The sequence below is a fragment of the Alternaria atra genome (genome assembly GCF_907166805.1).
Source record: "Alternaria atra isolate CS162 genome assembly, contig: 30, whole genome shotgun sequence".
Taxonomy (NCBI): Eukaryota; Fungi; Ascomycota; class Dothideomycetes; order Pleosporales; family Pleosporaceae; genus Alternaria; species Alternaria atra.
Genome location: NW_025091329.1, coordinates 1,046,319 through 1,062,983, shown reverse-complemented (window position 1 = coordinate 1,062,983; position 16,665 = coordinate 1,046,319). Strand labels below are relative to the sequence as shown.

Below are 16,665 nucleotides of genomic sequence, written 5' to 3'. Positions count from 1 at the left end.
CAAGAGCCAACGCACATCGTCCTCTAGAGAGACTCTCTACTCACTCGGACCACGGATGGCCCTCAGGTCCCAACTTAGCACCAAGGAAAGCAAGCTTCAGGAGTTTTTGCTCAGTGATCTCAGATTTGTGCTTCTCCAGTTCATCCAGATTCCAGTTCACACTGATGAAGGAGCCCTTCAAGTAATCTGCCTTTGGTCGGGCAAGATACAAGGACAACCCGCCCGTCTGTATGCCCTTGTCGATCGCGAACCGCGTGAGCGAGTCAACAACCATGCCACGCTGCGTTTCTGTCGCAGCAACAATCCCGGGATGAACGGTAAAGACGCGGAGGTTCGGCCTCTCTGTTCAGAAGTTAGTGGCCGTCTGATTGCAAGATCGATTCAATCTCACCGGCATCCAGGTACTCAGCCAGTTTGAGCAACGCCATCTTACTTCCAGAGTACGCGCTCATACCAGTAAACGTCAATGAGGCGCCCAGCGTACCGACAAAGATAAGCGTACCAGCCGATATAGCCTTGAGGTAGTAGTGCGCAAGGACGTACGAGCCCTTGACATTGACCTCGTAGTCACTGAACCAAGTGTTGGGAGGTAAGTCGCCCACCGGTCCACCAACCATGCTCCCAGCAGCGTGTAATACCACGTCCACGGTACCGAGATGGCTCACAGCATTGGAGAATAGTTCTTCAACCTCAGCCTCGTTGGTCAAGTCGGCAGTCAGGCAAAGGATTTCAGTCGAAGGACTGAGCGATGCAACGGCCTCTGCCGGTTCCTTTAGGCCCTCTTTGTTGCGGCCTGAAAGCACAATGCCTTTCGCACCAGCGATTGCCCAGGCTCGCGCAACTTCCTAAAGCATATGTCAGCGAACATACATAATAGGATCGTATGGTATTGACGTACACCACCAAGTCCACCTGTAGCACCCGTGATGAGGATGGTCTTGCCTTTGGCACTCAACTCGGGGTTCTTGGGGTCGATAGTAGGGTAGACGTCACGGCGAAGCGTCTTGGTAGCCTGGAAAGGCACAGTGAAAGCATTGGGATCCATATTGATAATATGTGTTGACGGATGCGATTCAAATCGAATAAGCTTTGCAAGAAAGGTTTTAGAGTGTAATTGCCGTCCTGGTCGTCGCTGTCTTCACAATTGCACAATGGCCAACACGTCACCTCCACCCCGTCTTATATACCTCGATACTTTTCTCCCTTATTCTAAGCTCCTATCGTCAAATACTATATTCGGTGTAGTCACATCTTCCACTCGACTGAATATCCAATTTCGAAGCATTGACAAGCATTGAAAAGCAGCATTTACAAGCACTAAGGTGGTATTTCAAACTGCTTAGAAATGCAACCAACGCCTCATATCTCTTTGGGGTATGTATGCAGGAACGTGCTGCAAGGCTGCAACCGAGCGTTATGGCGGGTCGTACCTAAGTATGTTGCGCGGATTGGTTGGTGAAGGTGGGGCGAAATCCGTCGGTTGCGCGCTTGCGATGTGAGAGTTAGTGCTGACAGTATCTACAGAATTCAGTTGGCATTTTGATATACATGAGGTTGGCACGGACATGGAAGCCATGCTTGTGTCAAATAAGCCTTCTTTTGGGATGCTGGCGAACCATGATCCCCATCTCCACACACTAGCCTAATAAATTATCGAGCGGGTTACAGTGATGCCATGAGACAACCCGATCTGAGTTTTGGAATATTACACGTGTATATCCTCTCTGAGTTTAGAGCATAGACGAAGCGCGTCGGGATGTCCAAGATCTAAGCTACCTAGGTAGTGTTCAGTCGCAGTGCCACAATGTGCCATGGGAATGATTTGCAACCTCTTCTATAAAAAATTCTCTTTCCTTAACCTACGCTTTCTGTCACCTTTCGTTTCGTTGCGATCAACTGTGCGGCGGTCTCCACGACCTGAGGCATCATGTTGAGTATGTCTCAGTATTTTTGTCTCTGACTGTAAGACCATATTGCCTACCACGCAGTACACATTGTAAGCTAGTTTATCTATTTTCGAACATTTCGGTGAGCGGAGCAGGAGGACAAGTGCCCATCGCAGTTTCTTAACGGCTTCTTAGTGCATCCTCTCGGACCAGACGGTGCAGCACATAGTGAGATCGCTAAGCGATTTTGAGAATGGAGTCTTGGTCGGGTAATACAGCCCAACATCGTGAGCATGTGGGAGTTATCTGCGATTGGAAAAACACAAGACAGAAATATGTAGCTCCCTTTTGTAGTTTCTTTTGGGGAAAGGCACCAGGCGAGACCAAAACATAGCCACATGCTTGCAGTTGTTTCGTGTGAAGGGTGGAAGACGCGCGGAGATGGGAAAGTCCAAGACCACAACTGCGAGACAAGATATTTGTGCAATCTGTTGTGGGCCTCATATCATGTGCACGTTTGTTTGAAATGTATGTTTTCAATTGTTTTTCTAAGGCTTAGTGTTGCTCTTGCTCAACAAGCTTGGTGCAGGACTAATGCGCACATACGCCGAAACCAGGATAGCATTCCATTAGACTACAATCCGGTGCCCAGTTCTGAGCTAGTCATCATACCCATGCTCGATTTCATATTGTTCCATCATGCTGTCGTTCTCAGGAATGCAGCCGCCAAAGACTCAAGATTGAATCTCGAATGCAAAAGGGCAAAGGTTTCATGTCCTCCTCATCGCAACCGGTCGACCCATAGGTTTGTTCTAAGGTCAAACGAAACGACTATGTGCCTTCTTATAGTCTGACCTAGGATTGTTGAAACGGGAGCTGCCCTTTGCAGCACCCGAGGGACGATAGGGAAGGCTAGTATGCATAGCGACACGGGCGTTTTCGTACCGACCCATGGCGCCCAAGTGGTATGATCTCTTGACTGGATATGAAAGATATGCACCAGTCGGTAGGTTGAAGACGATGGCCCCAGCTTGCTGGGGCCGAGCAAGTGCGGTCATCGCCTCTGGAATAGTGAACATTATAGCCGTAGTGGTGGCCGACCTCGCCATCTTCCTCTCCCTTCTAGTCGCTTTTCTGTCTTTTTTCCGGCCCCGTTCGCTCTGTTGCTGGCGTCTGGTATGCTCATCTGTAAACATCGGTGATTTTGGTGGTAGGGTCCATCTTCCTTCGCCATCGTTCTGATCTAGATTATCCTCTTGAACGCTCTGATCGTCCTGAGATCGGTTTGGGAGGCTTCTTTGGGGGTTTCTCGGCGTCTTGCTACGCAAAGCGTATTTCGAATGGCTTTGCTCCTCTGCTTGGTCTTGATGAGCTTTAGATCTTGATGAATACGCAGGAAAAACCCCCTCGACCTCGTCGCTCAGCGTCAAGTCAATGAACTGGGACGTCTGGCTTGGGAAAGACTTGGCTCGTGAGGTACCGCTGGGTTGCTGGATCTTTGACTGGGTCCTCATGTACCGCATGTTATCCTGCGCAGTAGTGTCGTCGGCCGCTTCTTGTAGTCGCTGCCTCTGTCGCTTGCTGAAAGACTGCGACTGAGACTGAGACGCTTCTGGGTCCGATCGTGCGCGTTTTGAGTGAGTCGCCATAGTGAGGTGAGATGTGGTACCACTGTGGGCAGTCGTGAGTGCTGAGATTGAAGTGTATGAGACCCAAGAAGAAGCCCTCGTAGTCAGATGAATTTGAAGACTTAACCAAGAGGTGTCACTGGTATGAGAGAGTGCGCAGGCTTTTCAAGGTGTAGGCCGCGAAGGTGACTGCGATGAGTCCCAAGATTGCCGCTTGGACCACCAACAAACGCTCGTAGAAGGCGCATCCACGTGGTAGAAGCTATTGTAGAGCCATTGTACGATCAGGCCCGACCCTGTCTACCGGTCTTTGCATTGAAATCCTGGACTGCCTGTTTAAAGCCAGGCCAGGCATTTCTGACCAACGGGTTGTTCTCCAGCGTTCGTATGTAGTTTTCGGGTACGTCATGTAGTCGCTTTCCTTCGTGGATACCCTTTTTGAATCTCCACGTGTCTGATGCCGAAGGAGTGTGTGATTGAGATGGTTGTGGGTTTTGTGTTGGGGGCTGCCGCGGTTGGGGAGGCTGTGGCCGTGGCTGCGATGGCTGAGCCTGTGTCCGTTGGGGTTGGGTCTGCGGTCGCTCGGCCTGTGCTGGCTTGAGACGTGCTTGTCCCGGCCTGTGGTATTCAAATGCTTCCAGGAGGCCCACGTGTTTGTCTATGTATTTGTAGAGCTGACCGCCAATCGTCTTCAGGTAGTTGTCGTCAACATGCGTGAAGCGCTTGCCAATGTGCACCCCGAAAGTAAAGACGTAATCGCGTGCAGGGTTGTACTCGGGTGTTGTTGGTCCATCCATAGAATCGTCGCTTGTGGCGCTGCTAACGCTCGATCGACGGGATACTGGGGACGGTGCGAAGGAGATGTATGCGCTCGAGTCGGCAGAAGTGTCTTCCTGGTAGAGTCCGTAGCGTACTCGGGTCGTCGTCGTACTCAGTGGGAAATCGCGCAAGTAAATCTGTCTGTATACAGCGACCGCGGCTGCTTCGGTAAACATGACCTGTGCTCGTGGTTGTCTCCCTCTGCTAATCGTGGGTGGTGGCGCCTGGACGTTGATCTCGATATCCTGGGCGTCGTACATGTCGTCGTCGATTTCGTCCGAATCACTACTGTCATCGTCCGCTTCTAGGTCAAAGTCGTCGTCGCGCCTGGATCGGTACAGCGCTTCGAAGTTGTTTCCGCCAGAGGATAGAGGTATAAAGTCTTGTTCTGATTCATTTCTGCCACTCTTTTGTGCAAAACGTCCACCACGGCCTCCACCTCGCCCTCCGCGTGCAGCTCCACGGCTGCCTCCGCGCGCTCCGCCACGTCCTCCGCCACGCCCGTGTCGAGCGTTATGTATGGCCTTTTGTCGTGCTTTGTGTCTGATCGGGGGAGGTCCTGTCGGCTTGGAAGATTTCGATTTGCGATTCGCAGCCGCACTCGCGCGCCGTTGCTGGCAGGGGCGCGACATTGCGACGGCAGTGTTTGGTGGTGGAATAGTCGGGATGCCGAATTACACCTTGTGTGCTCAACGTCAGAGTTCAAGACGCTCGGCCCCACGCCTACCAAATCGGCATCCCGAAATTGCCCTTTCTCCCCCCCTGCGCACGTCCAAGCCAACTTCATGGACCCTGACGCTAGCACCGCTGTGAAGACAGTCACCGGTTGTGTTATGGGTCGTTTCACAGTCTCAAGGAATGCTCGTCGTACTGCTCAACACTCCCTTACAGAAATGCGTAGGCTCGTATGCACTAGCTGTAGCTGTCACTCCCAGTCCTCCAGGCCTGTCCTACTTTCATTTCACTCCAAAGCATCCGCCAAGGCTGCCAATGAGACAGACTTATATCAATGAGGTCGCACCGGGTACGAATACTGGACTTCACTGAACTTCATGCTACAAGCCATCATAACTAGAGACTGTGTGTGCTCTGCAGTGACATTGCATCAAAGAAGGAACAAGATCGAGGTTTCTGAGAGAACGACGGGAGCCTCGAAACAAACAGGTACCATTACAACCGTCAAGGTACAGGAGCTGAAGACGGCGCGCAGGAATCGCACATGGAGTGTGACGGACAGTCATCTCCTTTCGCTGTCAAGCTTCCTGGAGATGTGCATAGTTTGAACATTTTCGGCCTTCCCTGACGATCGTGACTTCATCGCGTCGCTCCTCATTTCCCTGCCAACACCATGCAGTACACAGCCAACCTCACGTAATATTGCCCAAGACAAAGAAACCCGCGCCGCCCTCATAAATGCATCTTTTCGGAGGCCTTCACATTCCTTGCGGCTCAAAAATGCACCTCATTGCACAGCATGGGTGCTTGCCGCCCGGCTGCCGCTGAAAGTACTCTATCCGACGCGTCTGCGCCGCAACCCCGCATCAGCCTCGCAGCCAACCGCCGCATGACCCCATCGGGTACCCAAGCGGGGCTCGCCGAGCGAGAATAGTAGCGATGAACGCGATAGACAGGGTGAAGGGCGGGTAGACCGGCGTAGTTGTTCTGAAACAATCTCTCCACAGGCTGCAATAAGGTACAAAGGTACCTTTGTTCAGCGCTACCAGTATCTGCATTCACATTCACATTCTGCGCACCTTATTTGCATCGTTCAGCTGGCCTTGGATCTGGATATCCGTTTGCCGTCTACATCTTGACTGACTGCGTCATCAACTCTACTTCTACAACTTCGAGACAAATACATAACAACATAAAGCATTTGCAAGCAGGTCTTCACCATGCACACCAACACTTTCGCCATCCTCTCTTCAGTCCTCTTCTTTGCATCGTCACCATGCACCGCCCGCGTTGTACCTCCTCAACCCCCGCGCATCCTCCCTCGCGGTGACGTACAATCATTGCTATCAACATCTGATGCATCTCTGGCCGATAAATGCACGTTCACCCTCTTCCACAAGCAACTCATCACCGCTACTCAATCCGAATCAACGAGCAAGGGCAAAATCAACTATATCCAAATCGACAGCTTGGAAGATCATACAAATGGAATCACCATCGATGTTGCTTCTTCAAGACCACGAACCGAGCGCAACTCGTATGCGAAGGTCTCTGCGAAGCAGGTTCTCACCATCGCGGGATTGCTGGATGACACGAGTTTGACCATCCACGGCACAGACGGGGAGGATGCTCTTGTCTTCGAGTCTGATGGCGTGAGCTGGGCGACAGAGGGCGGGAGCAAAAGAGTGAGGCCTGACGCATGGTGTGATTCGGGCATCTGGGTTGAGAGTGGGAAGGGAAGTAGGGAACGCACAATGGAGTGCGCATTTCCCTGCGCTAAGATTGAGGAGGGTGAGGACGAGGAGAGAGAAGAGCTGCGGTAGATCACGCAGGCACAATATCCGAGAACGTCTGTAATCGAATCAGAGTGCGGGCTTCGGCAAATTTCCTTTTGTTCATTTTATATTCTCAAACACTCGATACCCATCAGAAATAACAGCAGGCGTCTGTATAAAATCCGTGGAGAACCTCAGGGTCTTTGGCTAAAAATGACTCGGTTTCCTAAACACAATACTCTATATATGTATATGTTCACATCAGAGGTGACGATATAAGCACGCTAAAAGCAACAAGTATATCCTGTAACGCCGTCCACGCTTGACCTAACACCTTCCACTTTCTCCTTTATCTATTCCCAAACGTCCAAGGATCCCTAGCCGCATCAAACCACGTCATATCCCCGCCCACCATATGCTCAGACTGACAACACCCCTCTTCCGTACTCACTCCCTCCTCGATCGGCATCATCATCCTCGCCTCCAACCATCTCCCCAACCCCTCATCATCACACCAAGTAATCTTAGCAACCCCCACTCCTCTTACTCCAGTAAACAGTTTCAAGACCGAGTTATCAGCTCCATCAAACATGCTCTGCCAGACCTTTATTTCAAGAAACTCCGCACCGGAGAACGCGGCGGTAGCTTGACTGCTGGTAAATCGGGGATCGGTATCTAGACGCAGTTCAAGTTGCCAGCGATTAATCTTCGCGATACCAGTCTGAGACAAGACTGGCTGCTCAGGGCAAATCAGGTGTGGCAGAGCCGTCAATAGGGAGCGGTGGGCGTGGAAAACGTGTGTTGTGTATACGAGATCTTGGGCTTCTTCGTGAATCCGGCGACATGTTTGGAGGATAGCCGGGTACACGGCTGGAGGCTTGGATGGCGTAGAGTACGTAGCTAGGGTTTTGTGGTGCGGTGTATCGGGGCAGAGGAGCTCTTCATAAATTTGGTTGCGTAATTCCGCTGGGAGACGGAAGAGGATCGAGGTTGATTGTGGGGTTTTTTTTCCTACTCTTGTTGTTGTTATTGCTGGTTGTGTTGATGGCGTAGGCTGGACTTGGACTTGGGCTTGCGTGGTCGGAACGTGTGATGACGGCGACGCAATGTTAAGCGTAGTGGCAGGGAACCATGGCTCGTCGGTTGCATGCGTTCGGGGCATGTTGAAGTGCGCTGCGAAGTAATATGCTGTCGCCATCTGATCTGCTTTCACTTCTTCGTTCGTTTCGATAGAGAGGGAATCAATTGTAATTGGTTTGCAGCGGTGCTCGAGGACTTCGTTGAGTCGATGTGTCTTGAGAGTTGACTCTTCGTAGTGAACAGCTCGAGTAGGTTAACTCGTCTGGTAATCTAATTGATATATGCGCTTGTTCTCAGTCCTATAACGGTTGCTGTTCGTTGTCGGTTGTCTGTTTCGTCGTGTTCCCTGATCGGGTAATGCACTCCGCTATCGGGTCGCTTTTGCTAATGCCTGACTGACTGGTTGATTGTTGATTATGGAAAATGATATGAGAAAACTCTCTCTGAGCAACTAGATCTTTATACAAAGCAGGAGATGCGTAATATTCGTTTCAATCACCTTATCAGCAGTACTGCTGTCAATGTGCCGTCACGTTAAGCTCTCTAAACTTCGGACCGAAAGGGACTGGATCGTCTGCAAGTAGCGTGAATGTCGCGCCACATTTCTAGGCGTCACTCCACCGCCCTTTGTTGAACTGCGTCCCTTGCATCTGCAGAGCCTATCTGGATAGATCTTGCAGTTATCTGCATTTATGTCCCTTCTTCTCTGGTGTCTCGAGGGCTCCCTTGTCAACACAATGCATGTGCCACATCCATACATTGCTGATCTGGTGTTGGCGCTCATAGGCAGGTCAACAACACGCGTATCAACGGGCCGAGGCTGACATCACGTGTGAGAACGAACCTCGTTCGACTTACGTAGATGCGATAAGTTCTGCCCTATATTCGCGCATCACATCTTTACAATTCGAAGCTGACGTCGAACTGAATACATGGAACGAACAAGAGTCACTGACATTGTCTGTCGCAATTATTCTTGGAACTGGACTGTATAGACAGGGTGATCATACATTGAAAGATACGAAAAATTGGTGTACAGTGGAACCTCTTCCAATACCCAGGTACCCTACTCTTTACACGACCCACAAGCATTATCCGCTCCACCTTCTATATACCGCGCCAAAACTGTTTAGACTGAATCAGTGGAACCAATCCTTCAAAAAGTCAACAACAGCATTACTACTTGGTGTAAAGTGTACTTACGCGCATGGCTCGCGGAACTGGACATTCCACGCACTGACCTTGGACCACGCACCACCAGCGTTGCAAGCAGCTTTGTCCTTGTTTCGCTGAGCGTTCATGCATACATCTTCGCACCTCTCCTCGCCACCGTAAACACTCTGTAAAGGAGCAAGTCTCCGGTCAGCTTTATCCTTGGTTTCCTAATGATTCTGAGGGTCTTACGGTGCTGGCGCAGCAGTGCGAACGGTCCTGGAACAAGCATTGACAGGTATGAGAAGCCTGAACACCAAAGGCGAAAGCGAAGATGAACGCAGCGGCGGAGGTGATGCGGACCATGATGACGGTTTGGAAGAGATGAAGAGTAGTTGAAGTAGAGTAGAGTCTTTTAGAGTTGCGGGAGAGGTATCGATGATTTGGTTGACATCCTTTCCCGATACACGGAACCACTGAGACTTCAAGGTCTTGTCGTATACCATACTCACTGTGAACGACTTCGGAAATGGTATTGTAGGACGCCGAGAGAAACCAGATTGGGGTTGACGTGTCTATTTTCGGACCTTTTCATGTGCCTCTTTCGGACCTTCCAAGTCTTGCTCCACTAGGTACCAATCTCGGCATCCTTCCCCCATCGCGTTTTACACACCGCACATTGTGATGAATTGCGATGATCTAAAGCCCCATCGGTAAGTATTTCGACAATATTCCGGTCGCTAGTAAGAGTACCCCTTTGGCTGATCCACCAGTCTTAGGTGAGCTTCTTTTCTGAGCCAAGATCAAACATATCCATCCAGCACGCGGAGATGTTATACGAGGTGCGCTCGGAGTCCATGTGGTATTTGTTCTGTTGATCGCATGGTTTCTCATACCAACGTACTCGTATTCTGCTTAACGGTCGAGGTATTGGGGAAACAATGGCGATTGCCGTATCACTAGACTTGAGTCGTGGAGGAGATAGACTGACCTACTGGCACGAAAGCCACCGAGTTTGAGCACGATAATATACTCCTAGATGATCATGACCTTATAAAACACCTTGGCAGCCTCTGTGATGAGACAAACCACAGTTCCAACATCAATTGGAACCAAGCCCCTCCTCCCCTACCTTCCTTTCCCAACCTACCGCCAACATGCGCTTCTCTGCTGTTGTTGGCCTTTTCCTTACCATGGCCGTTGGTACCTAGGCTGGCCTGTACTCCCAGTGCTTATACGCTGATGGTTCCCACTGTTGTATCGCTGTAAGTTCCTCGAAACCTTTTGGGGAGAGAAATATAAAACTGACTAGAACTACAGGACAACAAAGGTGACTGTACGTCAACCTGTATGAACGTCAAGCCGCTGTTCGAAGCCACGGGCTGCAATGCTGGTGGAAAGTTCTCCGACGTGAGCGCCTGGAACGCCCAGTGGCGCACTGCCTGCAACGACTAAGTTCCTCACGAAGTCGTTGGAAACTTAGGAGGTGGTCAAAAAAATCGTGTAGGATAGGAAACGGAAGAGGTTATGGGATCAGAGCATGAGATATACACAAGCCCACATGTACATCGATAGTCACGATGAACTCTTCCATCACATTTTCGTCAACTCAACATCTTAAGACAACCTCTACATTAATTACTGCATTCGATTTGCACCTTGATCCCAAATAGTGGTGTGATGAATGTACACCAACAACTTCTACCACGAGCGCGGGTAGAAATCTCGCATCGTCTTCAGAACTCTCTGACATTATCAACTGACTGTTTCCCTGTATTCCTTCCCATTCTCACCCATCGCTATCGTACTTCGTATAGTAAACATGTCTCATAAATCGTTCATGTGTCAAATATGACAATGCTGTGTTGTTCAGATCCGCCCTGGGTAGAGTAAGTCTGGACTTTTCCTCCTTTCCATCAAGTATTCCTATCCGTAGTCTGCTCATGCCTTATTATCACACCACCATACCCGCTATGCCAATACCGACGGCTGCAGCGAGACCCTTAGCCCAACCTCCTTTTGGTGTAGGAGCAGCATTTACCACGACAGTTCGCGTCACACCGGTTCTACCAGTCAACGTGCCCATGCCAATCTCTCCTATTCCTGGGAATGGAGCGTGCGTTTGCGCAGGCTTGAAGTCGAGCGATATAGTGTGTGGCCACCAGGTCGAATACGTTCCGCCGATCCATGTTTCGGCCCAGACTACGGTGTAGAAGGGCACATTGCTGAATGTACTGCTAGGTCTCGCCAAGCGTGTAACATCTGCGCCTGCTGTCCCGGCGATATTGATGGGCGGTGCAGGAGCTGGTGATGGTATGGGTTTGGCTAGTGGAGCAGGTTTTGCAGTTGCGGTTACCGTTACTATGATCGGGACAGGTGGTTGCTGAACAGGCGCAGGCGCACCGCCAACTAGAGCGATACCCGGTCCCTGACGGAGCCTGAAACCATGTCAGTACTTTTTATACCACTGTAGTTTCTCATGGTGCGTCATTACTCAATGCCGTCCGAACCAGCTATGGACGTCACAGCAGGTGAGCCCGATACGGGCACCGAAGCTGGACTCGTGCTCGTCGTCGACGGGTCCTCCTCAACATCTCGCAGATATTCGGACTCAGCAAAGAGCCTACCGCCCACCAATGCCGACAGCAGGGGGACTGAAAATGCATGGGCGCGCATTCTGTGTGGTGTGAGGAATGGAAGGGGTGGCCGCCCACCAGTCCTTCTCGTTTGTGCAGGCTCGAGACCGAAATACAGACTCTGTATCTGACCGACTGACTGGCTAATGGAAAAATTGATATTGAAAGCACAAGCTGCAAAGCGAAGGTAAACCGCAGGAGGTATATTTGTGTCGAAACCCGTCGCAAAGATGCAACGTTACTCGGAAATGTAAATGTATTGTAACGTGCAGTAGGAGAAGAGACGGGTAGAAAGTAAACAGGCCAAAAGAACCAAAAGAGTCAAAATACAAGGACCTAGAGGCGCATGCGAGTTGCTGGAGCCAAAGAGTGTGTAGACCCGGACGAGTGTGTGGTTGAAACACTGCAGTGTTAATGTTCTACTACGAGGATACAGACGCAACGACTAAACCCTGAACCAAAGCAGAAGGAGCGGCTCTCCTTGCGGGTGTTCAACGACTGCCTCAGGTTTCATCGTGACTTCTCAGTCTTACTGATAATGAGCTGTAGCTTCTGCCCATTGGGCCATGGTACGATAAATTGGCGCATGGAGTGGTGGCTGATAGCCTGCATCCGAATTATGATATGAGTTAACCTTGGGAGCTTTAGAAAGGGCAAGTTCATGGGGGCAGTGTAGACAACGTCAAGATTAGAATAACAACCTACTGAGTGTTCAGCCATAGGATATGCGCATAGCCTGCGCTGCTACGGTACCCGAGCTAAGGGGTATGCATCGCTCGTAGTGACCAAAACTGAGTCCCTACGCATCTCTCGAGAACACCAACCAAGAAGCCGGTCAGTGAGTGTTCTGTGCTGAGAGATCTCCATCTCCCCGACCGACCTGCAATTTGCTACGTAAACCATCAATGAAGGTCGTCGTGACAACACGGTCCCGTTCATCGCAGCATGTCGGTAAGCTAAAGCAATGCCAAATACAAACAAGCCTTTATCGCCCTCTCGAACAAGACTAGATTGGCGCTACTCGAGAGCTTGTGGTGCAGCCAGAATGCAGAAGAACATTTGAACGTAGGGGGTGACGGACACAGCCTCTCCCGGATGCGCATGAGGTCAGGAGGAGACCCGATGCAGCACGGAACTCTTGCAGGCAAAGAAAGATAAGAAGAAAAAAAAAAGACAGAGATTCTGCGGAGCCACAGCCACGGGCGCAAGTACAACAGCAAGACTTCGTGATCGTGTCATCTCATGAGCAAGATGTCAGATATCTCAGAATATCTCCTCGCCACTTCCTCCAATAGCCTCTATGCCCCACTATCACGGGAGTACCTGGACCGTCCTCTGGAACCGCCGCTCCACCAGGACTAAAATTCGAAGTGCCCGGAGTCTAACGGCGCCGCGTTACAAGCGCAGCTTTACGTCACTAGACCGACAATCCCTTTTTGCTACTAACCCAAGTACCGAAACGCACCGGCAGACGCCACCAGTGGACCTTCGCGCGGCGCTGGTCTGCATTGCATCCAAGAGTGTGAAGCTGTACCGAGGAGAGTTTAGCGGTGTTTTCCGGTCTCGTGGTCTCAGTTTGGGTCGATAGATTGGAGCTGAGTTAGGGTGCTAAGGTAGTTGGCGCCGGAGAATGTAGTCTGGCTTGATGAGCGCGTTGTTCAGCTCCTCCGGAGAACGCGAACCTGGCTTTTGAGTATGCGCGTCGCGGGTAGTGCCATGGATGTGTCCCGACAAACTGCGTGAGGTTCGATAGGCTTGTGTAGCGCGTCTGATTGGTGCTGTTGGCTGACCGGCTGAGGGACGCTGGAGGGTCTTCCGACGCTCCCGGAGTTAGGCTCCGTGACAGTAGCCAGCTCCACAAAACAGAAGCCAGAAATTCCAACTCGGATGCTAGGCAAGTAGTAGTTCTTGCGCGTATGCAAGGTACATGTATTGCAAACTGGTATCATTGCAAAACGGGGATGCAGGGCAATGTCCTTTAATCATAACCTGAGATAAGAGACCGTGACGAAAGACAAAAGTGTAAAGTGTGGTTGTAATTTCTGTAATAGTAGCTTTCTTAGGCTGGGATATATCGACGCATAATGGTCTAAGATGGTATCTTCCGATCCTTTTCTCTTTCCAATGCAAAAACAGGAGACGCGGCCCTGTCGAGAGCCGACGGTGAGATGGGGGTATGAGGGCCGATAGGATAGTTGGAATAACAACATCCGGCGGAGTGAACTCCGATACAATAAAAATCTCTGTCACGATGGACCGAGGTAGAGGAAAAGCCGTTGCCAGACTAGGGCAGAAGGCGTAGGCAAACGGGCTGGCTGCGCAGAGTCCCGTGCGAATGATATATACAAGAAGTGAAGTGGAAAAAAGGCAAGACACTATAGGCGGCGTTGCGCCATGAGTATGCTGCCGAATCAAAAAGAACGTGTAGGGCGGCTGAAGACGGGCCCGTGGGAAGGTCGAAGTGAAAGTGAAAATCGGACTGCTGTAGCCATATTACTCCAAGAACGCTGTAAAAGTAGTCGTATGCTCGTAAAAGTTCTGTCCGTAAGGTCGGAGAACAAGGGCCTTGCGATAAGAAGCGAGAACTAGTGTCCCAGGGATGTCCATCACTCACCCCAGTGTTAAGCTGAGTAGTATGACAAGTAATGGGGCTACGAGTGATAATGACGGCGCGCTGAAGTGGCTGTTCGCGCTACCGGTAAAGGTTGTTTGACCGGGCGTCATGTCGTCTCCGTCTGTTGAGAAGAAGTACGTCTTCGCTGCGTCGACGCCCTGACTTTGATCTGGCGGGCTCATCTGGTTAGGGATGGCGCAAACCTTGGCTGGGTCGTATGTTGGGCAGCGGTCCCTGTAGTCGTTTTGCGAGCGTTCGGTATCGGTTGAGTTGAAGTATGCCTTCATGTACGAGATGGTCATGACGGTGTCGCGATCCGGGGGTCCTGCCGACCAAGATGGGTCGCCGTTGCTCCAGTGGTTGAGGAAGATGCCACCGCTCTCCGTGGGAATATTCTCCGTCATCTCATGGAGAAGTTCGCCGTCAACGTAGAAAGCAACGCGGTTGGGGGTCCAGTCAAAACGGTACTCGTGGAACATCTCATCTGGGCGGAAAGGGAGAGCCATGACCTCGAAGCCATTTGTTCCCTGAGCAGCATAACCGTGCGTAACGGATTCCGGGCTTTGGAGAACGAGGTTTACGGCGCCTTGGGAGTTGTTGAATTGGTGCGAAAGGAATTCCATGTCGATTTCTTGCGAATTGTTGTGGTACTATGCTTGTTAGCCAATTCTGAAACCCGGGGTCAATGTAGAGTGCGAACGTACAAAGAAGAAAGCGCCGCATGTTCCAGACGAATTGGAAAGCTTCATGCCAACACGGAAGCTTCCAAGTAGAGAGTCGTTGCGCATAGTGACAAGCTCGGCACCGCTCACGAGACCGTCTTGGTGATCTCCTCGTACCCATAACTCGAGTCCCGCGTCTCCACCATGGTCGGCCTCACCCGACCATCCCTTCTTGAACGGGTTTGCGACAATGTTGGTCAACTCCATATTCTTCCCGAATGGCCCTCTAGCATCTTTCGACGTAACATTATATACCTGGGGTTGCCAGCCAATCTCTGTGAAGTCTTCCGTCGATGTATGTAAGAAGTCGTTCTCCATGAGCTCTGTGAAGACAGCATAGGATGGGTCGGTTGTAGCATTAACCGAGTAACCGCATTCGCAAGCAGCGTTGGCTGGATGAAGTTCACCGGTCAGCACGAGAGCTTCTTTGGGAGTGGTTCTGCAGTCGCAAGCGAGGAGTCTACTTACAGAAGCGGGCCATGGCAAGTAATAACACCCAGGGCGAGGCCCCCCAAGTACTACGAGAGAACATTGTGGGAATTATTGTATTAAAGCGAGTGACTGTAAAAGGTGAAGGCCTTCTGTTGAACAAATAAGAAAATAGCTGAAGAGCGTGCGAAGGCGAGCAGAGGGTGTGGTTGTAATGAGGCCAGCCAAAAGTAAAAGAGGTCGGACGGCGAGATGGCAGGCAGCGCAATGGCTGATGATGAACTGCTGGGCCTCTCTCGTGCAGAATGGCAAAGTCCGGCACGTCCGCCCAAAGCAGTGCAATTACGGACGCAGGAACCACTCACGTCGAGCTTGGGGCCTGGGCACCTCCGCTATCTTCCTCAGGGATCGACCGTCAATGCCACCGAAATAACGTGTACGAGGTAACTTTGTGGGTCGCCAGAACTGGCCAAGTCCAGGCTAGATCGAGTAGCGCAAGTCCGGCGCCGCTGCTCCAGGGCCAAATGTCGATGGCAGCGGCGTATGGTATGCGGGAACGAACTTTCGTCAGCTGGACAATATGGCTGGGACATGGTGGCTGACTACCAAAGTATCTAGGGAGCTACGATCAAGGCTGGAGGCGGCTGGTGATAGGAATCTCTCCACAAGACTCCATTCGTGCATCCCTCGTGCCCAGCTGTCTCCGCTCCTGTCACCCACGCGATAACGCATGCGCTATCCCTCGAACCCCTCAGAGGCTCGGAACAGGAATGGCCATCGACTGGTCAACGTTCACCACAGCCGTCGCACTACCTCATCCTCCTTGATTGGCCATGCCCTTGTCTCTACCCAGTCATCATCGAGATTGCACCCAAGATGACATCTCTTCATTATATCAAGGCTTGCGCAACAGTGCCCTCTCCTAAACTTGCCATGTTCATCGCTAAGTCTCCTATTCCAGATCCCACATGCCAGGAATCGCTGGCGTCTTAGACGAGTAACAGCTCACGAGCGCCATGCATCCTCTGCATCCTTTGAAATCTTTTCCGCTCTTAGTCACATGCCTCGGGGAATAGCGAACGTATCACAGGGCGAAGAGAACGCCCTTGCCGCGCCGTTTCTGTGCACGCCTGATTGCAGGGCAACACAATGCTTGCACTGTGCAGCAAGAGATTACCCATCGCTATCAAGCGAATTTAGCGAGGAGCAGGGGTACGACGCCCTGTCCGCGTCGCTGATGATAATTCCA

At 51.2% G+C, this 16,665-nt stretch overlaps 5 protein-coding genes across 5 annotated transcripts; 1 reads left to right on the top strand and 4 right to left on the bottom strand.

Annotated features, from left to right (window-relative positions):
- Positions 1 to 40: 40 nt before the first annotated feature.
- On the bottom strand, positions 41 to 1,045 carry ALTATR162_LOCUS9748 (uncharacterized protein; the record flags this gene model as incomplete). Its single annotated transcript, XM_043317382.1, has 3 exons — positions 41 to 342; positions 392 to 845; positions 899 to 1,045. The coding sequence occupies 3 exons, from the start codon at positions 1,043 to 1,045 to the stop codon at positions 41 to 43; spliced, it is 903 nt and encodes a 300-aa protein (XP_043173317.1).
- Positions 1,046 to 2,704: 1,659 nt separating this feature from the next.
- Positions 2,705 to 3,535, bottom strand: ALTATR162_LOCUS9747 (uncharacterized protein; the record flags this gene model as incomplete). Its single annotated transcript, XM_043317381.1, has 1 exon — positions 2,705 to 3,535. The coding sequence occupies one exon, from the start codon at positions 3,533 to 3,535 to the stop codon at positions 2,705 to 2,707; it is 831 nt and encodes a 276-aa protein (XP_043173316.1).
- A 263-nt stretch (positions 3,536 to 3,798) lies between these two features.
- On the bottom strand, positions 3,799 to 4,965 carry ALTATR162_LOCUS9746 (uncharacterized protein; the record flags this gene model as incomplete). Its single annotated transcript, XM_043317380.1, has 1 exon — positions 3,799 to 4,965. The coding sequence occupies one exon, from the start codon at positions 4,963 to 4,965 to the stop codon at positions 3,799 to 3,801; it is 1,167 nt and encodes a 388-aa protein (XP_043173315.1).
- A 1,263-nt stretch (positions 4,966 to 6,228) lies between these two features.
- Positions 6,229 to 6,831, top strand: ALTATR162_LOCUS9745 (uncharacterized protein; the record flags this gene model as incomplete). The annotated part of the gene is made up of 1 exon (XM_043317379.1): positions 6,229 to 6,831. One exon carries the CDS (start codon positions 6,229 to 6,231, stop codon positions 6,829 to 6,831), a length of 603 nt encoding a protein of 200 aa, XP_043173314.1.
- Positions 6,832 to 10,969: 4,138 nt separating this feature from the next.
- Positions 10,970 to 15,519, bottom strand: ALTATR162_LOCUS9744 (uncharacterized protein; the record flags this gene model as incomplete). The annotated part of the gene is made up of 4 exons (XM_043317378.1): positions 10,970 to 11,453; positions 14,266 to 14,915; positions 14,970 to 15,409; positions 15,456 to 15,519. The coding sequence occupies 4 exons, from the start codon at positions 15,517 to 15,519 to the stop codon at positions 10,970 to 10,972; spliced, it is 1,638 nt and encodes a 545-aa protein (XP_043173313.1).
- Between the last annotated feature and the right edge of the window lie 1,146 nt (positions 15,520 to 16,665).